This window comes from Mirounga angustirostris, unplaced genomic scaffold, assembly GCF_029215605.1.
Source record: "Mirounga angustirostris isolate CCGP_5_RB_7025 unplaced genomic scaffold, mMirAng1.0.hap1 SCAF_8, whole genome shotgun sequence".
Lineage (NCBI taxonomy): Eukaryota > Metazoa > Chordata > Mammalia > Carnivora > Phocidae > Mirounga > Mirounga angustirostris.
In genome coordinates, this window is record NW_026991716.1 from 93,549,083 (window position 1) to 93,573,280 (window position 24,198).

The following is a 24,198-nucleotide window of genomic DNA, read 5'->3' on the forward strand; positions in this document are numbered from 1 at the left end:
GCCAAGTGGGATTTATTCCTGGGCTGCAAGGTTGGTTCAACATCTGCAAATCAATCAATGTGATGCAATACATTAATAAAAGAAAGAACAAGAACCATATGATCCTCTCAATAGATGCATAAAAAGCATTTGACAAAGTACAGCATCCTTTCTTGATCAAAACTCTTAAGAGTATAGGGGTGCCTGGGTGGCTCAGTTGGTTAAGCAGCTGCCTTCGGCTCAGGTCATGATCCCAGGGTCCTGGGATCAAGCCCTGCATCGGGCTCCCTGCTCGGCGGGGAGCCTGCTACTCCCTCTCCCTCTGCCTGCCTCTCTGCCTACTTGTTGTCTCTCTCTATCTCTCTGTCAAATAAATAAATAAAATCTTAAAAAAAAAAAAACTCTTAAGAGTATAGGGATAGAGGGTACATACCTCAATATCATAAAAGCCATCTATGAAAAACCCACAGCGAATATCATTCTCAATGGGGAAAAACTGAGAGCTTTCCCCCTAAGGTCAGGAACACAGCAGGGATGTCCATTATCACCACTGCTATTCAATATAGTACTAGAAGTCCTAGCCTCAGCTATCAGACAACAGAAAGAAATAAAAGGCATCTGAATTGTCAAAGAGAAGTCAAACTCTCACTCTTTGCAGATGATATGATACTTTATGTGGAAAACCCAAAAGACTCCACCCCAAAACTGCTAGAACTCATACAGGAATTCAGTAAAGTGGCAGGATATAAAATCAATGCACAGAAGTCAGTGGCATTTCTATACACCAACAACAAGACAGAAGAAAGAAAAATTAAAGAGTTGATCCCATTTACAATTGCACCCAAAACCATAAGATACCTAGGAATAAATCTAACCAAAGAGGCAAAGAATCTGTACTCAGAAAACTATAAAATACTCATGAAAGATCAAGGAAGATACAAATGGAAAAAAGTTCCATGCTCATGGATTGGAAGAACAAATATTGTGAAGATGTCAATGCTACCCAGAGAAAGCTACACATTTAATGCAATCCCTATCAAAATAGCATCCACTTTTTTCAAAGAAATGAAACAAATAATCCTAAAATTTGTATGGAACCAGAAAAGACCCGGAATAGCCAGAGGAATGTTGAAAAAGAAAAGCAAAGCTGGTGGCATCACAATTCCGGACTTCAAGCTCTATTACAAAGCTGTCATCATCAAGACAGTATGGTACTGGCACAAAAACAGACACATAGATCAATGGAACAGAATAGAGAGCCCAGAAATGGACCCTCAACTCTATGGTCAACTCATCTTTGACAAAGCAGGAAAGAATGTCCAATGGAAAAAAGACAGTCTCTTCAACAAATGGTGTTGGGAAAATGGGACAGCCACATGCAGAAGAATGAAACTGGAACATTTTCTTACACCACACACAAAAATAGACTCAAAATGGTTGAAAGACCTAAATGTGAGACAGGAATACATCAAATTCCTAGAGGAGAACACAGGCAGCAACCTCTTTGACCTCAGCCGCAGCAACTTCTTCCTAGAAACATCGCCGAAGGCAAGGGAAGCAAGGGCAGAAATGAACTATTGGGACTTCATCAAGATAAAAAGCTTTTGCACAGCAAAGGAAGCAGTCAACAAAATCAAAAGACAACTAACAGAATGGGAGAAGATATTTGTAAATGACATATCAGATAAAGGGCTAGTATCCAAAATCTATAAAGAACCTATCAAACTCAACACCCAAAGAACAAATAATCCATTCGAGAAATGGGCAGAAGACATGAACAGACATTTTTGCAAAGAAGACATCCAAATGGCCAACAGACACATGATAAAGTACTCAACATTGCTCAGCATCGGGGAAATCCAAATCAAAACCTCGATGAGATAACACCTCACACCAGTCAGAATGGCTAAAATTAACAAATCAGGAAATGACAGATGTTGGCGAGGATGCGGAGAAAGGGGAACCCTCCTACACTGTTGGTGGGAATGCAAGCTGGTGCAGCCACTTTGGAAAACAGTATGGAGTTTCCTCAAAAAGTTGAAAATAGAGCTACCCTACGACCCAGCAATTGCAGTACTGGGTATTTACCCCAAAGATACAAATGTAGTGATCTGAAGGGGTACGTGCACCCCAATGTTTATAGCAGCAATGTCCACAATAGCCAAACTATGGAAAGAGCCAAGATGTCCATTGACAGATGAATGGATAAAGAAGAGGTGGTATATATATACAATGGAATATTATGCAGCCATTAAAAGGAATGAAATCTTGCCATTTGCAACGATGTGGATGGAACTGGAGGGTAATTATGCTGAGCGAAATAAGTCACTCATGGAAAGACATGTATCATATGTTCTCACTGATATGAGGAATTCTTAATCTCAGGAAACAAACTGAGGGTTGCTGGAGTGGTGGGGGGTGGGAGGGATGGGGTGGCTGGGTGATAGACATTGGGGAGGATATGTGCTATGGTGAGCCTTTGAGTTGTGTAAGACTGTTGAATCACAGACCTGTACCTCTGAAACAAATAATACAATATATGTTAAAAAAAAAGAAAAAAAGAAGATAGTAGGAAGGGAAAAATGAAGGGGGGGAATTGGACGGGGAGACAAACCCTGAGAGACGATGGACTCAGAAACAAACTGAGGGTTCTAGAGGGGAAGGGGGTGGGGGGATGGGTTAGCCTGGTGATGGGTATTAAAGAGGGCCTGTAGTGAATGGAGCACTGGGTGTTATACGCAAACAGTGAATCATGGAACACTACATCAAAAACTAATGATGTAATGTGATTAACAACATAATAAAATAAAATTTAAAAAAAAAGAGTCTCTTATGATTTGTCTCCCGCTGTTTCTGTCTTATTTTTCCTTTCCTTCTGCTATATTCATCAGTTTTATTTCTTAAATTCCACATATGAATGAAATCATATGATAATTGCCTTTCTCTGACTTGTTTCACTTAGCATAATACCCTCTAATTCCATCTATGTCATTGTAAATGCCAAGATTTCATTCTTTTTGATGGCTGAGTAATATTCCATTGTATATATACAGCACATCTTCTTTATCCATTCATCTGTTGATGGACATCTGGTTCTTTCCATAGTTTGGCTATTGTGGACATTGGGGCTATAAACATTGGGGTGCATGTGCCCCTTCGAATCACTATGTTTGTAACCTTTGGATAAATACCTAATAGTGCAATTACTGGGTCATAGGGTACCTCTATTTTTAACTTTTTGAGGATCCTCCATACTGTTTATAATATAATACTGTTAATTTTATTTTTTATTTTTTATTTTTTTAAGATTTTATTTATTTATTAGAGTGAGCAGTGGGGGGAGGGGCAGAGGGACAGAGAGAGAGAGAGAGAAGCAGACTCCCCACTGAGCAGGAAGCCCGATGCGGGCCTCAATCCCAGTACCCAGAGATCATGACCTGAGCTGAAGGTAGCTGCTTAACCGACCGAGCCACCCAGGCGCCCCACAATATGGTTAATTTTAGTCCTCATGCTGTGCATTAGATCCCCAGAACTTATTCATCCTATAGCTGGCAGTTTGTATTCTTTGACCAATATCTTGCCATTGCCCCCAGCCCCCAGTAATCACCATTCTACAAATTTGACTTTTTTAGGATTCTGCATAAAAGTGAGAAAATACAGCATTTGTCTTTTTTTGTCTGACATATTTCACTTAGCAATATGGGCGTGCGTGTGTGTGTGTTCAATGTACGCTTTATGCTCACTGTGGGGCTCGAACTCATGACCCTGAGATCAAGAGTCGCATGTTCTACTGGCTGAGCCATTTAGGGGCCCTTGGGCATTTTTTAAAAAAAGATTTAGAGAGAGAGAGAGAGAGAGCGCACACACATGTGGGAAGGGCAGGGGATGAAGGAGAGAGAATCTTAAGCAGACTCTGCTAAGTACAGAGCCCGACGCAGGACTCAGTCTCAACCCTGAGCAAAAAGCAAGAGTCGGGCACCTAACTGACTGAGCCACACAGGTGCCCCTTGTGTATTTGTTTTTCATGCAGATATTTAAACATAAACATTCAATATAGTGAATGTCCTTTTTTTTTATTGTACTTCTAAGAAACTTGCTGTAAGGCTAAGGTATAATATTAAAATAAAATGCACCTTCACAAAATGTCTGAATTATTGATGAGGAGAAAACTGGTACCAGTCTATTAGGCTGCTTTTATGTATGAGTTTAACAGTGTTTCCTCTAATAAAAATTGGAAAAAATTAGCAGATGACCATGCTTTAGAAGCAACAAACTATGAGGAATGAGCATTTATGAACACTTTATCTTTGTTAACAAATAAAACTTAACAACCAGGTTAATCTGACACATGTAATGTATGCATAATTGTTATTGTGCTATGAGGTAATTAGGCATAAATGGTAAGTAGTTCATGTAAATCACTATAATTAGAATTACTTTTACATAGCCAAATCAAGCATTTCTGGAGTCAGGGAGGGAGAGAATTAGAGTGTGGAGCTACTCTGCAAGTCTCTGTTTCCATTAATCAGGGCTATACAGGCAGCCAGGTTTTCCATCTCTTGGGAGGCGACATCATAGCCCAAGACACTTGGGAATAGGAGTGGAAGGAACAATATTCCTTTCCTTTTCCTCCTGCTCTCTACAAAATAATTTTAAGTTTTTCCATAATGAGAAATTATTTCCAACTTCCCTCTACATCCTATCATCTTTTGTTTGGATACCTCTTCTTACCCTCCCAAGAACAATGTGTATATCGCATAGAAAAGACCTGCCTTGCCTTTAAAGCCATCTAATCTAAGGTCTGATGCTTTCCTTGTTCTGGCTTCTAGCCCATGGAGGCTATGAGTGGAATACCTGGAATGCTAGCTGTGGCCTTTTAGGAGATGTGGGAGGCCTAATCTGAATCCCTTTAGTTATTAATCCAAGACTAAGCTATTTGCTGTTTTTCCTCAGTTCTCCCCTTCTCTCTTCCACCTAAAGGACTGAGCACTTACTTTCTACATTCCTCTTCTTAGAACTGGCATTTCCTATAGGTAAAGTAGGTTGAGCAGCATGATTTGGGTAAAGTTTCCCTGATTCCTTTATCCGTTAGAAAATCATAAGCAACATTGAATATACAGTGGACAATATCTATAGCTACAGTTTTATTAAAAACCAGGAGTTTTTTTTATTTACATCCAGTGTGGGACTTGATCTCAGGGTCATGAGTTCAAGAGTCACATGCTCCACCACCTGAGCCACCCAGGCACCCCAAGACCAGGAATATTTTTAAATGAATGTTTCTTTTATCAAATTTTTATGACAACTGAAGCAAAAGCATTATGTCCTAATCCAATGATGGCATTGTCTATAAGAAGTGAGATCAGGAGTCAAACTACCTTGGTTTTTGAGAACTAACACATCCCAGACTCTAATAAAGTCTGAAATTTGAGAAACAGAGTGTAATAGGCCTGTTTCTGTCTCTAGAATAATTAACCAATGTATTCAATTACATTTTAAGTTTTATCATAATTCCTAAGGTGAAATTATGCCATCAACATAGGTGAGAATGTCTTTAATAAGTCCTTTGAAATGAATTTAAAGGAAAGGCTATAGCCCTATTTCATAATGTTTAGGATTGGAATTTTTTCTGTCTTTATCAACCAAAACTGACTACTTTGGTTATGAAAGCAAAATTATATAGGCTGTAAAGAGCCATCATGCTGAGATTATAGTCAGATCTCTAGATCAGGGGTTGGTCAGTATTTTCTTTAAAGGACCATGTAGGAAACCTTTTAGGCTTAGGGGGCCATATGATCTCTGTTCCAACTACTCAATTCTACCATTGTAGTCAAAACAGCCACAGAAATACATAAATAAATGTACTCCAACAAATACTTATTTACAAAAACAGCTGTCAGTCTGAGTTTGGCCCAGAGGCCATGATTTGCTGACTCTGCTCTAGATGACTGCTGTTTGACCAGATTTTGAAGGCTGGTGGGAGACCATTAATTATATTCATGACTCTACTTGAACTGTACTTAGTCTAGCCTTCTAATCTAATTTCCCATTACTTGTCTTTATATATCCCTGCCTCTAGTCAACAGAACCACTCAGTGTTCCATTATATAGACAGACAAATGAGACAAAGTACAAAGTTTGGAACTTGCATGAAAACTTAATACACCATTGAAGTAGCACACTGAAAATCAGTGGGGAAAAAGATGGTCTAGTCAATAAACAGGGATTAGACAATTGATTATGTGAAAAGTAAAATAAAATCAGGTACTTTTTTCTCTAAACATAAACATAAATTACATAGAATTAATGTCCTATACTTAAACTTCTTGAAGAAAATCTGGAGGAATATCTTTATGAACCTGGGAAAAGGAAGAATTTCTTATACAAGATATGAAAACCTAGGAGCACTTGGGTGGCTTAGTCAGTTAAGCATCTTACTCTTGATTTCAGCTCAGGTCATGATCTCAGGGTTGTGGGATCGAGCCCTCTGTTGGGCTCCATGCTCAGTGCGGAGTCTGCTTGTTCCTCTCCCTCTGCTCCTTCCCCAGCTCCTGCTTACACACTCACTTGCTCTCTTTCTCTCTCTCTCTCTCTCAAAAAAAAAAAAAAAGACACAAAAGTCTAAGTTATGAAGGTAAAGATGGATACATGTGGTTATACTAAAATTTAAAACTTCTATCCAAGAAAAAGCATCATAGGAAAAGTGAAAAGGCAGAACAGACCAGGAGAAAATATTTGCATCAAAAATAATTGACTATGGATTGTTATCTGGAATGTAAAAACCCAGTAGAAGAATGGATGAAGAGTCTGTTTTGGGAGGATGCCACAAAAATGGATAAATAAATCAGAATGTATTTCTAAAATGGAATGTTGCATAGCATGGAATGATTTCAAAATCAGGGTTGTTAACTCTGAGGAAATAGGACACAAAGGGAGACTTCAGCTGTATCTAATGTTTTACTACTTAAATTTTGGGATAAGTATGTCAAAATATAAAGATTTAATAAAGCTGGTGGTAGGTAACCAGTTACTCAATATTCTGTCCAATTTACCGTGTCTATTGTATTTTATAGTAAAAATATTTTTGAATGTAATTGTTGATATTTCAACAGGTTATTTTAATTCATTTTGAGGGAATTATAACTAGATAATATAATTTTAGACTTGTTCATCATTTGCTTCTTCCAAAAAGATTGAGGAAGGGGAACTGTGAGCACAGAGCTCAGGAAGGCGTAGAAAGTCCCTTAGACTTTTTAGCAATGGAAATGTTTTTCTGAAATTTCATAAGCTGAATTTTCTTGGCCTTAAATCTTTTTCATGAATGACAGATGTTTTTGAGTTCTATATGTGTAGTTATGTGTTCATTTAATATTGGATTTAATCTGACCTCACGTTCAGTAATGTTTTGTCTTTTTCGAGTAATGTACTCATTTCAAGTACTGGGGAAATAATGGGCCATGTGTTTTCTTGTCTTCTAAAGGAGAATTAATAAATCTCCACAGTGGACACCGGGGAAGTAGTTCTATTGTGTAGCTGGGAAAATCAAATGATTTTTAGTTTTATGGAAAAGTCTATCATGCTTAGCTAGAATATATCTTTTTGCTTATCAGAGGACCCTGAATTGTTATACATGAATTCAATTCAACAAAAAGAGAGTTGGTCCTTACTATGTGCTAGGCTTCATGCTGGAAGCCAAGGATACAAATGTGAATAAGAGTAATGGTTTCTGATCTCAGTCATACCCTGTTCAATAGAGGAGATAATCCATAAACAGTTATAACTCAGTGAATTAAATAAAAATTCAGGTGGGTATGAAATGCATATGGGAACAGAGCTGACTAAATAAAAGGATTTTAAATTTATTCTATATTATTGCTTCACTTGGGACTTAAAATTCTAACTCAATTATAAAGAAATTTTATGAATCAAAGTACTATTGATTTACTCTTGAAGGACCAGATTCCAAATGTGGATATATACATTAAAATCAACAGCATTAAAACCCACAAAAAATATATGGTACAAATTTATATATTTAAGTTTATATGTATTAACTGTGTACTCCTGAGAAGGATCAATATTACTATATTTAAAATACTGTATACAACATGTTTAAAAATGTGCCAATTAAAAATATATTCAAATTACTTTCACATTTGTGTTATTAAAATAAATGAAGATACTGCTGTAGGCATATGGTATTGGCTTTACCATATTAAATGTTTCCAGTTTCTGAATTGGTCATATGACTGTTTCAGTATTAAATAAATTTAGTAGTATTCCTATAATAATTATTAAATATTACCATTAAATGCAATATTTACTATCTACAGAGAATAAAATGTAAATAATGCACTTGATAAGATTAATAATTAAATACGTTATAAAACACTTCTGAGAACCATTCTGTAAAGCTTTCATTTGTGCTATTAAATAATAGCAATTTTTGAAACTAAAATTGAGAATTCAAAATTACATTTGAAGAGAGACAAAAGTCTCAGGGTTCTTCTCAGATTCAGAATGTTCAGTAGGTTTGTGTGAAGACTGAATGAAACCTAAAGGCAATCCTATCATTTTCAGGATGTGGGGATTGTAAGGGAAAATTCAGCACATAGAAAAGGAAAATCAGGATGGATAGATGGTAGGTTAGAAAGATCCCTTGGCAGAAAGTATTCATGGAGTAAGAAAACCGAGGTCTTCATTTTAAGAATTGTTCACTTAGATGCAGTGGCAAGAAGGCCTTTGATTTGGAGGAAGCAGTGGGTAAGGAAGCATGGTAGCAAGGGTGAGAGTCTGAGCAGTGGTGAGAGATCTCTTTGCAGATGAAGGCCGACCTTTGGGTGAAGGGCACACTCTAACCGGGAAAGCCATGTGATGTGATAGATTTTGATTTGTGTTCTAGAATTTCATTCTTCCTGTAAAGTCATCAGTCTGGTTCTGAATTGTTTAGATTTTCCTTTTATTTTCAGTTGTTTTCCCCTAACAATCTATTTCAGCCTGAAGTTCAGAGTTGTCCCTCCGAAGCTCTTTACTAGTTGCATTCACATTTGCTATTCCTGAAGATTCTCTATGAAGGCAGCATCTTTGAAGGATAACCTAAGAAGTTACTCCCTTTTAACAATATTAAGCCTTTTAAGAATGTGCCTTCATTTAGTTTCTTAAGTTGAATTGTAAGTGAATTTTGCCTTACACATTTTTTTTTTAACTGAGTGAAAGCCTTTATTCTGAAACAAGAGGTGATAGAAGAAAAACTGAGCAATTGCAACCCATGCCCTCATCTCTCATGGAAATTTGCAGATACTAGGATCTGAACACATGTTTCAAGCCACACTGCCATGCCATGTACAGTTTCTCTAAGAGTAGCCTAAAGCACAGCTCCAAGGCAATCCGTACCTCCTTCATGGCAATGGAAACCACCACAGGGCTGCCTTCAGTTGCCTTTGCCCCAGTGAACCACACAAATGCCCCTACAAGTACTTCTTCCTGGACCACACTTTTACCTGGCAACCAGAATGCCTTGTCCGTGGAGCAGATGTGAGTGGCGGTGTCCTTGCCTCTAATTTTCTCCCATTCAATGTATTCTCCAGTGTATCAAGACCAGTGTTTCCAACACATAATCTGATTGTTCCATTCTCCTGCTTAAGACTTCTCAGTACCCTCAGGAGGAAGTACAAACTCATTAGTGTGTTCTCGAAGGTCCTTGAGAACCTGGTCCCTGCCTCTTGCCAGCTTCATCTTAGTTCTCTGCTGTTAATCAAAGTACCAGCTGTGACAGACTACTTGAAGATCCTTGACAAGACCAGGACCTTCTCTTGCCTCAAGGCTACCCCTCACTGCATCCTTTGATATCATTTATTTCATATTGCCCACCTGGTGACCACATACTCCTTAAGGAAATACTTTGTTTTCTGGGTCTTTTAGGTCTGCAGAGCCCAGCTTATTGCCTGGTACAAAGTAGGTGCTCAGTCCTCAATCCATGTTTGCAGAATAAATGAAAAATGAGTAACAAAGCCATCACTGAAGATTCACAAAACAATCTCTGCTGACTCTGAAGGCTGTCTGAAGCTGTCAGTCTCTGCTGTCAGCCTATCTGTGTTGTCTGTGTGTGAGTGTTGGTGTCATATCTATGAGTTTCTATATCCATTTACCTCTCTGTGGATGTGTTTGTGTTCTCATTCCCTCTGTAGCATCAGTTCTTTGATAATCCAGGAGAAGTCTGGAAGCTCACTTTAATTCCTCAAATTCAGAACCTCAACCAGGTTCAGAATGAGGGATATTTTTCACATTTTTTTTTTAAAATAAATTCCAGATTGGTTTGAGAATTATGCTTATGTCTTGGACATCCATCTGAACTAGTAGTGGCCTGGAATAGATCACACCTAGCATAAAGTTGTCTAAGCCAGTCCAGACTCAGATTATCAGGTAGGAGTGAGTTAACATGAATGATTTGCTGAAGAAATTGCCTCCTGTCATTTGCCTCCTAGTGGCACATATAGACACTTATAAATGCTTGCTGCTTGAATGCATGAGGCATTAAAAAGTCATTTGCATCTTCAAACTCTGTTATAATGAGAAATTGAGCCATTTCTTATGCTAGTTGTTCAAGAGGTTTAAGCTCACCCACTATACACACTTGCTAGTTATTTAGATACTTAGTCTTTTTTTTTTTTTTTAAGATTTTATTTATTTATTTGACAGAGAGAGACACAGCCAGAGAGGGAACACAAGCAGGGGGAGTGGGAGAGGGAGAGGGAGAAGCAGGCCCCCCGCAGAGCAGGGAACCTGATGCAGGGCTTGATCCCAGGACCCTGGGATCATGACCCGAGCCGAAGGCAGACGCTTAACGACTGAGCACCCAGGCGCCCTGATACTTAAATAGTCTTAATTCTACTAACAAACTGAACAAATTGGTGTACTTAAGGTCAAGGGTTCTTTTGCAATTCAGCTGAAGGCATTTAAAAAAAGATTTTTATTTGAAGAGAATTTATGGGTGCTAACATATAGTTCAGTTTTTTAGTTTTTAAAGATCTTCTTAGAAACCTGAAGTGATCTACTTTTATCAGAACGTGGTCTATGTTGAGAATGATATAATGCTAGTTTTTAAAAGATGTAATTATGCTCAGCATTCCAGCTGGAATCATTGTCTCTGATTCTATCATTTTTGGAGATAATGGAATGATGAGGGGAGTGGGGAGAAACAGGAAAAGTAGTATTCCTGCATTTTAAACAAATTGAAAACAACCCTTTTTATTTTAAAGCATCACCCTTATTATCTAATTGTCCTAATGGAAATTATGCTGGAGTAGCAGGTGGATAGTAACCCAGAAAGGTGGAGGACATGCTATTTCAATTTATAAGTTTGATGGGAGTCACCTTGGAATACTTTTTAATGCTAATATTTTAATATAAGGAACAAAACATAAGTTAAAATGATTAAATCAAAATATTCGGAATGAAGATGACAAATGTTTACTTTGTAGAAGTTAAAGGAATACTTTTGGCAATAGTTGTGAAAACACTCATCTAAAATGTAAATATGCAGATACTTTTAGAATAATTCTAGACTTAATTCAAAAGTGAAAGCAATTCACCAAAAGAAAGTAAAAGCAATTTAGTAATTAATCACCACGTTTCCCCCCAACTTTTTTATTTTTATTTTATTTTTAAAAGATTTTATTCATTCATTTGAGACACAGAGATAGAGAGAAAGAGCATGAGCTGGGGGAGAGGGAGAAGGAGGCTCCCTGCTGAGCCAGGAGCCCGATGTGGGGCTCGATCCCAGCACCCTGGGATCATGACCTGAGCCGAAGGCAGACGCTTAACTGACTGAGCCACTCAGGTGCCCCTCTTATTTTTTAATATATATATATATATTTTTTAATCTAAATTTATTAATTATAACATAAAATGTATTAGTTTCAGAGGTAGAGGTCAGTGATTCATCAGTCTTATATAATACCCAGTGCTTATTATATCACATGCCCTCCTTAACCAACTGAGCCACCCAGGCGCCCCTGTCACATGCCCTCCTTAATGTCCATCACCTAGTTACCCCATCCCTCAACCCCCCTCCCCTCTAGCGACCCTCAGTTTGTTTCCTATGATTAAGAGTTCTCTTATGGTTTGTCTCCCTCTCTGATTTTGTCTTGTTTTATTTTTTCTTCTCTTCCCCTATGATCCTCTGTTTTGTTTCTTAAATTCCACATATGAGTGAGATCATATGATAATTGTCTTTCTCTGACTTATTTTGCTTAGCATAATACCCTCTAGTTCCATCCACATCATTGCAAATGGCAAGATATCACTTCTTTTGATGACTAATATTCCAAATATATATATACACACACACACACACACACACACACACCACATCTTTATCTGTTCCTCTGTTGATGGACATCTGGGCTCTTTCCAAATTTTAGCTATTGTGGACATTGCTGCTATAAACATTGGGGAGCACGTAACCCTTTGGATCACTACATTTGTGTCTTTGGGGTAAATACCCAGTAGTGCAAAATGGATGAAAGGGTCGTAGGGTAGCTCTATTTTCAACTTTTTGAAGAACGTCCATACTGTTTTTCAGAGTGGCTGCACCAGCTTGCATTCCCACCAACAGTGTAGGAGGGTTTCCCTTTCTCTGCATCCTCACCAACATCTGTCGTTTCCTGAGTGGTTAATTTTAGCCATTCTGACAAGTGTGAGGTGGTACTTCATTGTGGTTTTGATTTGTTTCTCCCTGATGCCGAGTAATGTTGAACATTTTTTCGTGTGTCTGTTGGTAATTTGTATGTCTTCTTTGGAGAAATGTCTGTTCATGTCTTCTGCCCATTTCTTGATTGGATTATTTGTCTTTTGGGTGTTGAGTTTGATAAGTTCTTTATAAATCTTGGATATTAGCCTGTTATCTGATAAGACATTTGCAAATATCTTCTCCCATTCTGTCGGTTGTCTTTTGGTTTTGTCGACTGTTTCCTTTTCTGTTCAAAAGCTTTTTATCTTGATGAAGTCCCAGTAGTTCATTTTTGCCTTTGCTTCCCTTGCCTTTGGAGACGTGTCTAGCAAGAAGTTGCTGTGGCTGAGGTCAAAGAGGTTGCTGCCTGTGTTCTCCTCTAGGATTTTGATGGATTCCTGTCTCACATTTAGGTCTTTCATCCATTTTGAGTCCATTTTTGTGTATTGTGTAAGGAAATAGTCCAGTTTCATTCTTCTGCAAGTGGCTGTCCAATTTTCCCAACACTATTTGTTGAAGAGATTGTCTTTTTTCCATTGAATATTCTTTCCTGCTTTGTCAAAGATTAGTTGACCATAGAGTTGAGGGTCCATTTCTGGGCTCTCTATTCTGTTTCATTCATCTATGTGTCTGTTTTTGTGCCAGTCCCATACTGCCTTGATGATTACAGCTTTGTAATAGAGCTTGAAGTCTGGAACTGTGATGCCACCAGCTTTGGTTTTCTTTTTCAACATTCCTTTGACTATTTGGGGTCTTTTCTGGTTCCATACAAATTTTAGGATTATTTGTTCCAGCTCTGTGAAAAAAGTTGATGGTATTTTGATGGGGATTGCATTGAATGTGTAGATTGCTCTAGGTAGCATAGACATTTTAACAATATTTGTTCTTTTAATCCATGAATATGGAATGTTTTCCCATTTCTTTGTGTCTTCCTCAATTTCTTTCATGAGTGTTCTATAGATTTCTGAGTACAGATCCGTTGCCTCTTTGGTTAAGTTTATTGCTAGGTATCTTATGGTTTTTGATGCAATTTTAAATGGGATCGATTCCTTAATTTCTCTTTCTTCTGTCTCATTGTTAGTATATAGAAATGCAACTGATTTCTGTGCATTGATTTTATATCCTGCCACTTTGCTGAATTCCTGTGAGTTCTAGCCATTTTGGAGTAGAGTCTTTTGGGTTTTCCAGATAGAGTATCATGTCATCAGTGAAGAGTGAGAATTTGACTTCTTCTTGCTGATTCAGATGCCTTTTATTTCCTTTTGTTGTCTGAGGCTAGGACTTCTATTACTATGTTGAACAGCAGTGGTGAGAGTGGACATCCCTGCCATTGTTCCTGATCTTAGGGGAAAAGCTCTCAGTTTTTCCCCACTGAGAATGATATTCTGTGGGCTTTTCGTATTATGGCTTTTATGTTATTGAGGTATTTTCCTCTATCCCTACACTGTGAAGAGTTTTGATCAAGAAAGGATGCTGTACTTTGTCAAGTGCTTTTTCTGCGTGTATTGAGAGGATCATATGGTTCTTGTCCTTTGTTTTGTTAATGTAGTGTATCACATTGATTGATTTGCAGATGTTGAACCACCTTGCAGCCCAGGAATAAATCCCATTTCGTCGTGGTGAATCCTGTTGGCTAGTATCTTGGTGAGAATTTTGGCATCCATGTTCATCAGGAATATTGGTCTCTAATTCTCCTTTTCGGTTGGGTCTTTGTCTGGGTTTGGAATCAAGGTAATGCTGGCCTCATAAAATGACTTTGGAAGTTCTCCTTCCATTTCTATTTTTTGGAACAGCTTCAGAAGAATAGGTATGTATTCTTCTTTAAATGTTTGGTAGAATTCCCCTGGGAAGCCATCTGGCCCTGGGCTCTTGTTTGTTGGGAGATTTTTGATTATTGCTTCAATTTTCTTGCTGGTTTGGGGTCTGTTCAGGTTTCCTATTTCTTCCTGGTTCAGTTTTGGTAGTTTATACATCCCTAGGCATGCATCCAGTTCTTCCAGATTGCCTGATTTGTTGGCATATAGTTACTCATAATATGTTCTTATAATTGTTTGTATTTCTTCAGTGTTGGTTGTGATCTCTTTCATTCATGATTTTATTTATTTGGGTCCTTTCTCTTTTCTTTTTGATAAGTCTGGCCAGGGGTGTATCAATCTTAATTAATTCTTTAAAAGAACCAGCTCCTAATTTTGTTGATGTGTTCTGTTCTTTTGGTTTCTATTTCATTTGTTTTTGCTCTAATCTTTATTAATTCTCTTCTCCTGCTGGGTTTAGGCTTTATTTGCTGTTCTTTCTCCAGCTCCTTTAGGTGTAAGGTTAGCGTGTGTATTTGAGACCTTTCTTGTTTCTTGAGAAAGACTTGTATTGCTATATACTTCCCTCTTAGGACCACCTTTGCTGCATCCCAAAGGTTTTGAACAGTTGTGTTTTCATTTTCATTTGTTTCCATGAATATTTAAAATTCTTCTTTAATGTCCTGGTTGACCCATGCATTCTTTAGTAGGATGTTCTTTAACCTGCATTTGTGGTCCTTCCAAATTTTTTCTTGTGGTTGACTTCAAGTTTCATAGCATTGTGGTTTGAAAATATGAATGGTATGATCTCAGTCTTTTCATACTGGTTCAGGTCTGATTTGTGACCCAGTATGTGATCTATTCTGGAGAATGTTCCATATGCACTCAAAAAGCATATGTATTCTGCTGCTTTAGGATGAAATGCTCTGAATATATTTGTTAAGTCCAGCTGATCCAGTGAGTCATTTAAAGCCCTTGTTTCCTTGTTGATCTTCTATGTAGATAATCTGTCCATTGCTGTGAGTGGGTTGTTACCGCCCCCTACAATTCTTGTATTATTATCAATGTGTTTCTTTAATTTTGTTATTAATTGGTTTATATAATTGGCTGCCCCATGTTAGGGGTATAAATATTTATAATTGTTACATCTTGTTGGAGAGACCCTTTAATTATGATATAGTGTCCCTCCTCATCTTTTATTACAGTCTTTGGTTTAAAATCTAATTTGTCTGATATAAAGATTACTACCCAACTTTCTTTTGCTGTCCATTAGCATGATAAATGATTTTTCCACACCCTCACTTTCAATCTGGAAGTGTCTTTGGGTCTAAAATGAGTCTCTTGCAGCCAGCAGATTGATGGGTCTTGCTTTTTTTTTTTTTTTTTTTTAAAGATTTTTTTTTTAAAGATTTTATTTATTTGACAGAGAGAGATAGCCAGAGCAGGAACACAAGCAGGGGGAGTGGGAGAGGGAGAAGCAGGCTCCCCGCCGAGCAGGGAGCCTGATGCGGGGCTCGATCCCGGGACTCCAGGATCAGGACCTGAGCCGAAGGCAGTCGCTCAACCGACTGAGCCACCCAGGCGCCCGGGTTCTTGCTTTTTTATCCAAGCTGATACCTGTGTCTTTTGACTGGGGGCATTTAGCCAATTCACATTCAGAATAACTATTGAAAGATATGAATTTAGTGCTATTATATTACCCGTAAAGTCACTATTTGTGTATATTGTCTCTGTTCCTTTCTGGTCTATGTTACTTTTGAGCTCTCTCTTCGCTTAAAGGATCTCCTTTAATATTTCTTGCAGGGCTGGTTTAGTGATCACATTCTTTTAGTTTGTATGTCCTGGAAGCTTTTTATCTCTCCTTCTATTTTGAATGACATCTTTACTGGATAGAGTATTCTTGGCTACATATTTTTCTCATTTAGCACTCTGAATATATCATGCCAATCCTTTCTGGCCTGCCAGGTCTCTGTGGATAGGTCTGCTGATAGTCCTTGTAGGTTATGGACCTCTTGTCCCAAGCTGCTTTTAGGATTTTCTCTTTGTCTCTGAGATTTGCAAGTTTCACTATTCTATGTCAAGGTGTTGACCTATTTTTATTGATTTTGAAGGGGGTTCTCTGTGCCTCCTGGACCTGAATGCCTGTTTCCTTCCCCAGTTTAGGGAAGTTCTCTGCTATAATTTGCTCCAGTATACCTTCTGCCTGCCCCCCTTTCCGCTTCTTGTGGAATCCTAGTTATCCTAATATTGTTTCGCTTTATGGTATCACTTATCTCTTGAATTATCCCCTCGTGATCCAGTAGTTGTTTATCTCTCTTTTTCTCAGCTTCTTTATTCTCCATCATTTTGTCTTCTATATCACTAATTCTCTCTTCTGCCTCACAAGTTAGAGCCTCCATTTTTTATTGTATCTTATTAATAGCCTTTTTGTTTTAACTTGATTAGATTTTAGTTCTTTTATTTCTCCAGAAAGGGATTCTCTAGTGTCTTCTATGCTTTTTTTTCAAGCCCAGCTAGTATCTTTATAATCGTTATTCTGATCTCTAGTTCCAACATCTTACTTATATCCATATGGATTAGGTCCCTGGCAGTCAGTACTGCCTCTTGTTCTCTTTTCTGAGGTGAGTTTTTCCAACTTGTCAATCTGTCCAGAGAAGAATAGATGAAGGAGAGAACAGAATATTAAAATGGCAACAACGACTCCAAAGAAATATACATGAAACAAATCAGAAGAGACCTGAAACTGAAAAAAATATTAAAAAAAAAAAGAATATAATCATACAAGTGAATAGAACAGAGTAATACACTGGATCCTGTGTGTATTTTGGTCTGTTTGTTAGAAAACTACATCCCAAAATTGTAAAGAAAGAAAAACTTATGTGTGTAGAAAAATAAAATTAAATACATTGGAAGGATAGAATGTAACTGTAAAAATGAAAATTAAAAGACAAAAAAAAGGGGTATAAACAGGGGAACAGAACAGAGCAGTACATTATATCCTGAGTGTATTTTGTTCTGTTAGAAGAAACTACATCCTAAAATTGTAAAGAAAGAAAAACATATATATATATATATACATATATATATACACACATATATATATACATATATATATACACACAAAAATAAAATTAATTACATCAAAAGGGTAGAATGTAAGTGTAAAGATGGAAATTAAAAACGACTTTAACAAAAAGAAAAGAATATGATCAGACGGGTGAAGAGAACAGAGCAATACACTAGATTCTCGATGTATTTTGGTCTGTTTGTCAGAAGAAACTGCATCCAAAAATTGTAAAAAAAGAAAAACTTATATATACAAAAATAAAATTAAATACAACAAAAGGATAGGGTGTAAGTGTAAAAAAGAAAATTAAAAAAGATTTAAAAAAAAGAGTTGATAAAATAAATTGGTTGAAAAAGGAAAGAGAGGGTGCCTGGGGGGCTCAGTCGTTAAGCATCTGCCTTCAGCTCAGGTCATGATCCCAGGGTCCTGGGATCAAGTCCCACATCGGGCTCCCTGCTCAGCGGGAAGCCTGCTTCTCCCTCTCCCACTCCCCCTGCTTGTGTTCCTGCTCTCGCTCTTTCTCTCTCTGTCAAATAAATAAATAAAATCTTAGGGGAAAAAAAAATGGAAAGAGAAAAAAAATTAAAATTGAAGGACTAAAGAATCATGGGGAAAACCCCATGAATTTTATATAATTTTTCCCCTAGTGCTGGAGTTTTGCAGTTCTGTGTGATCAGTAAACTTGGTCTTGGCCGGATATTCTTGCTGATCTTCTGAGGGAGGGGCCTGTTGTGCTGAATCTCAGGTGCCTTTGCCCCAGGTGGAATTGCACTGCCCTTGCCAGGGGGGCCAGGCTAAGTATGCTGTTCTGGATTCCTCTATGTGGCTTTTGTTCCCTGAAGGCTTTCTGAGCCTCTTTAGGGGATGAGAATGAAAATGGCAGCCTCTCAATCTGCAGCCCCAGAGCTGAAATCTCGGAGCCCCACTCCTCAGTGCATTCTCAGGGAAAAACTGTCAATCGCTCCTGTCTTCCTGGTCTCTTTCTGCACTCTGTGTTCACCCAGCCTGTGACCAAGCATTTCTCTCTCAGGCATGGGATCCTGTTTGGAGCCTCCAAACCCAGCAAACTTCTGCCGTGCACACCTGCACCTTTCCTCCCCAGGTGAGGAAGTGGGAGGATCTCATGGTAGTTCTGCTGCTTGCTGGGCCCCTGCTTGGAGAGTGGTCGTGCTAACATGCTGGTTTATGGAATAAACTGAGATCCCACTCCTGGGCTCACTGATTGCAGCTGGCTTTCTTGCTCAGATGCCTGGGGACTCTGCCGCACTCAGGCATCCCCGGTCTTCCTGTGTCCCTGGGGATCCTGAGACCATACTGTCCCACCTAGGATTCTGCCCTGCTTCACACCTGAGCATCTTTCAGGCAGGGATGTCCCTCAAGGGAACAGAGTTTTTAAAGTTTTGATTTTGTGCTCAGCTGCTATATCACTTTCCAGTGCTGGCTGATGGAGGTTTACCCCCCTTCCCTGTTTATCTATCCATTTATTGCCTCAGATTGACTTCTCTGTACCTCCTACCTTGCAGAAAGTGGTTGCTTTTTTATTTGTAGAGTTGCAGCTATTCTTCAATTTCCCAGTTAAATTCACAGGTGTTCAGAATGATTTGATAGCTACCTAGCTGAATTCCTGGGACCAGAGGAAGCTAAGGTCTCCTACTCCTCCGCCATATTGGACTCCTCAAATTCCCTCCCCCACAACGTTTTATTTTGAAAAATTTCAACAATACACTTAAATCCATGAATGGTTAACATTTTGCCCCATTTGGTTTTTCTCTGTAAATATATATATAATTTTCTTTAATTAGCTGAAAGTTGCAACATAATAACACTCGACCCTTTAAAACATCATTATGTATTTCCTAACAAGGACATCCTCCTGCATAACTGTATTACCATTATCACACCCAAGAAATTTAACATTGATATGATAATATTATCTAAAATAGAGTTGCTTGATTTTACCAAAGAAAAACACAGGATGTCCAGGTATGTTATTCAGATAAATAATACTTTTTTAGTGTATGTATATCTCTTGCAATATTTGGGAGATACACACACACACATACATACATACTAAAAAATTATTTGATGTTAATCTGAAATTCCCATTTAACTGGACATTGTGTATTTCATCTTGCAACCCTAAATATGAAGCCCACATTTAAATTTCTTCAGTTGTTCCCTAAATATCCCTTTAACTGTGTGTGTGTGTGTGTGTGTGTGTGTTTGGATTCACACTTTGCATTGGTTATGTCTCATAAAATTTTGATAGAATGTTTGGATGTTTACTTTTTAAAATGTAAACCCCATGTTCAAAAGATTCTTTGGGTGAAAATCAGCTTTTATATACTGTATATAAACTTCAAAGTGTAAATTTTACTAAACTTAGTGGCTTGGAGTGTATCACCAAATGCACAACAGTCAGGACCCCAAACGCTGGTGATATCAGCACAGTTCTTTTTTTTTTTTTTAAGATTTATTCATTTATTTACTTGAGAGAGAAAGAGAGAAGGACACTGAACATGTTGGGGAGGGACAGAGAGAGAGTCCCAAGCAGACTCTGTGTTGAGTGGAGAGCCTGGTCTCATGACCCTGAGATCATGACCTGAGCCAAAGCCAGGATTTGGACGCTTAACTGACTGCGCCACCCAGGTGCCCCACAGCACATTTCTTTATTGTACAATTGTTAGTTTAGCCATATTGTTTAAAACAATTTTAATGACATTCTTTTGACACCTGCTTTTCTTATCCTCCCTTCTGATTTAGGTTATTACAGTAAGTCTCCTAAACTTGAGAAGCCTGTCTGATTAGAGAGTTCTAGGAGTTTTACTTTTTGGTTTTTGTTTTGGGGATTCCAGAGATAAGTGATATTATTCATTATATGTGTTTTTCTTTTTTTTTTTAAGTTTATTTATTTTAAGTAATCTCTACACCAACGTGGGGCTTGATCTCACAACCCCAAGATCAACAGTCACAGGGTCTTCCAACTGAGCCAGCCAGGCACCCCAGTATATGTCTTTTTCTGCCAGATTTACTTTACTTAGTATAATGCCCTCAAGGTCCGTCCATGCTGTTACAAATGGCAAGATTTCCTTCTTTTTTATACCTGAATAATATCCCAATGTATATATTTTCTTTATCCATTTTCAATTTTTGGACACTTTTGTTATTTTCATGTCTTGGTTGTGCAGCAATAACATGGGGGTGCAGATATCTTTCTTAGTGTTTTCATTTCCTTTGGATAAATACCCAGAAGTGGAATTACTGGACAACTTTAGGGGTATCTCCAAAAGTGTACACGGGCGCCTGGGTGGCTCAGTTGGTTGGGCGACTGCCTTCGGCTCAGGTCATGATCCTGGAGTCCCAGGATCGGGTCCCGCATCGGGCTCCCTGCTCGGCAGGGGGTCTGCTTCTCCCTCTGACCCTCTTCCCTCTCGTGCTCTCTGTCTCTCACTCTCTCTCTCTCAAATAAATAAAATCTTAAAAAAAAAAAAAAAAAGTGTACAGTGTGACCTCCCCAAAGGGGAGGACATTAAAATTCACTGTGCTATGAAAAAAAAAAGATTGCAGCAGTTCATATTCTTACTAATTTATGAGCCTGCCTGTCTCCTTACATTTTTGACGGTACTGTATTCTCTCAGACTTTTAGATTTTTGTCATGGCAGTATTTCATTGTTATTTTATTTTATTTTATTTTTTTAAAGATTTTATTTATTTATTTGACAGGGAGAGACAGCCAGAGAGAGAACACAAGCAGGGTAAGTGGGAGGGAGAGAAGCAGGCCTTCCGCCGAGCAGGGAGCCCGATGCAGGGCTCGATCCCAGGACCCTGGGATCATGACCTGAGCCGAAGGAAGACGCTTAACGACTGAGCCACCCAGGCGCCCTTCATTGTTATTTTAAAACATACCTCTTTTATTGTGAAGGAGAATAAGTATTCTTTCAAATGTTTAAGCCATTTGTATTTGTTTTCTTATCGGTTTATAAAAACTATGCTTACTAAGGAAACAAATTCTTGTCTGTAATATTGCCAGATTTTTTTTCTTGCCTTTTTACTGTTCTTAGCATTTTTTTCCCAAACAGATATGTTTAATTTCACTGCTTTTAATGTTTCTGTCTTTTCCATTATAGCTTTTGGGTTTATGTCTTGCTTACAAGACATTACACTTAATAGATTATAAAAATAAATTCACAGGAACACATTTATAAAGCTGTTGCTGAAAAGGATTACAAGAGAAGTGAAACATTTAATTTGATGGGCATGGTTCCTGGGAAAGTGGTGGGGGTGAGGACTGAGATCCAGAAATTGATAAAAAGTTACATAGGAAGAAGAATCATCTTACTTCGTCGTAGGAGAGAGAGAGGAAAAAATGAGTGCAGATATGGGTGAGATTGCAATTTCTTTTCTTTTTTTTTAAAGACTTTATTTGACAGAGAGAGACACAGCAAGAGAGGGAACACAAGCAGGGGGAGTGGGAGAGGGAGAAGCAGGCTTCCTGCTGAGCAGGAAGCCCCCCATGCGGGGCTCGATCCCAGGACCCTAGGATCATGACCTGAGCTGAAGGCAGATGCTTAACCATCTGAGCCACCCAGGCGCCCCAACATACAGATTTTTAAATCCCTTGAAATAATTTCAATAGTTTTTTGTAGACTGAAAATATATTAGGAGAAAATTAGCTTACCTCTCAAAGTGGAAATACTTAGAGTATATATTGTTTAGGTAGATGGTATCTAACATGTTATAGTTATATATTATAGTTACATAATTAGAAAATGTGTGTGTAATATATAGTGTAACATATTTGTTAAAATGTTCTTTCCAAAATATGTTGAGTTTGAGTGGGTAGAACAGAAGATAGAACCAAATGATATTTTTTTGGACAGCATTGATTGAGTTCTCTCTATGTCATCTTTTTTCCCCAATCTGTTAAATTTTTGCCTCGAACTTCATTTATTTAGCATATATTGATGGTATCATGTGAATAGTACTAGAGTAGACCCAGGACTATTCCTGCAAAATGTGTTGTGAAGAATTATGAATTGCTGTGACACTTCACAGAATACAGAATGTTGCTTTCTTTCTTTTTTTTTTTTTTTAAGATTTTATTTATTTATTTGACAGAGAGAGACACAGAGAGGGAGGGAACACGAGCAGGGGGAGTGGGAGAGGGAGAAGCAGGCTTCCCGCTGAGCAGGGAGCCCGACGTGGGACCCAATCCCAGGACTCTGGGATCATGACCTGAGCCGAAGGCAGACGCTTAACGACTGAGCCACCCGGGCACCCCCTGAATGTTGCTTTCAAAAGATTTCTAATACATAGAATATACTTAGAGATTATGAGGTTGTATGCAAGTTTTCCAATTTGAAGCTGTTCTAAAATTATTTAAGAGCATAATGCTTTTTTCTGACAAGTTGAAAATAGAATAACCAGTGTACAAGAATGGCACATATAAGATTTTAAAACAAAACAAATTAAGAGGTTTTGGCAGGAGTAGAATCTGCTTTCCGTTGAAATTTAAGAATAGAGAGAGTTAATGTGCAGAAGAACACAGGGAAGGCATCCAGCTGGCAGAATCAAAGCAAAGAAGATCCTTTTGCCTAAACCATGGGGAAGGTTCTTCTGGAAGGGGCGTGCTGGAGTCAGGGGCTGGGTTCTCAGAGAAAGCCAAGAGGAGCAAGAAAGCTAGAGAGGTTTCTGAGGTATGTTGGAGTGAACCCACAGATTAAAAAACAAAAGCATTTTGTATAATCAAAACTAGATGATATCATAGCCTTTGAGAATGTTCTCTGCCGAACATCTGCTCTGGTTTGTGCTAAGTGGCATAGCCTTCACTTCTTTCTGCTTTTACCCTGTCTGAATTCTCTCTGCCCTGGCTTACCTTGGCTTTTGCACAGGTCTCTAGAAGCTGTTGCAGAGTTTGAAGATTACTCTTCTAAGTGAAACAAAATTTAGGATGGTTATTAGGGCTGATAATAATATCAGGCAAAGAGAAGTTCCACTTTGTTTCTTCCTTTGGAGCCCTCCATCCTCCTGTTTCCTTCCGGACGTGATTGCTTTCTTGATCTGCTTGTGCCTCTTTGCTTCTAGAGCAACCCTCCATCTTACCAGGGCTTCCTTCTCAGGCTCATCTGTCTTTTCTGGAGTCAAGGTGTTCCTATTTCTGACGGGGAGGTGTTTTTAAGACCCTCTATGTATGGAATGCCAATTTTCCATTTTCGTACTTGATGGAGAGATTGGATGGATTAGATTGGAAATCATTGTCCCTCAAATCTTATTCAAGTCTTTATCTGTTGTTTGTGATCTGTTCCCTTGCCCCTTTGTTATCCTCCCGAAAAGCCACCTAGGATGTTTGTAGGGTGTTCTTTGTATCCCTGGTATCTGAAATTTCAGGATTGGGACTTGGTATAGGTTTTATTTCCCTTCCTGTGCTGGGTACTTACTCTTTCCTCCCAATCTAGAAATGAAGTCCTTCAGATTTGAGAAAAAATCTTTGCATTCTTTCTTAGATAACTTCCTCCTCTCCTTTTTCTTCTATTTTCTCTTTCTGGAATTCCTTTTTTGTCAGATATTGGACCTCCTGATGAATTAATCCAGTAATTTTCTTATATTTTTCCATGTATTCTTGTTGCTGT

At 38.3% G+C, this 24,198-nt stretch overlaps 1 protein-coding gene across 5 annotated transcripts in view; it reads left to right on the forward strand.

Moving 5' to 3' along the window:
- Positions 1 to 24,198, forward strand: part of AFG1L (AFG1 like ATPase) — a 235,383-nt gene that overhangs the window by 50,761 nt on the left and 160,424 nt on the right. Inside the window, exons 2-3 of one of the 5 annotated variants that reach the window (XM_064597960.1) lie at positions 18,600 to 18,671; positions 21,293 to 21,324. The exons of the other annotated variants lie outside the window; for them this stretch is intronic. Coding sequence (XP_064454030.1) covers positions 18,602 to 18,671; positions 21,293 to 21,324 — 102 coding nt within the window. The 5' untranslated portion in view covers positions 18,600 to 18,601. The remainder of the gene's footprint in view (positions 1 to 18,599; positions 18,672 to 21,292; positions 21,325 to 24,198) is intronic. 5 annotated transcript variants of the gene reach the window in all.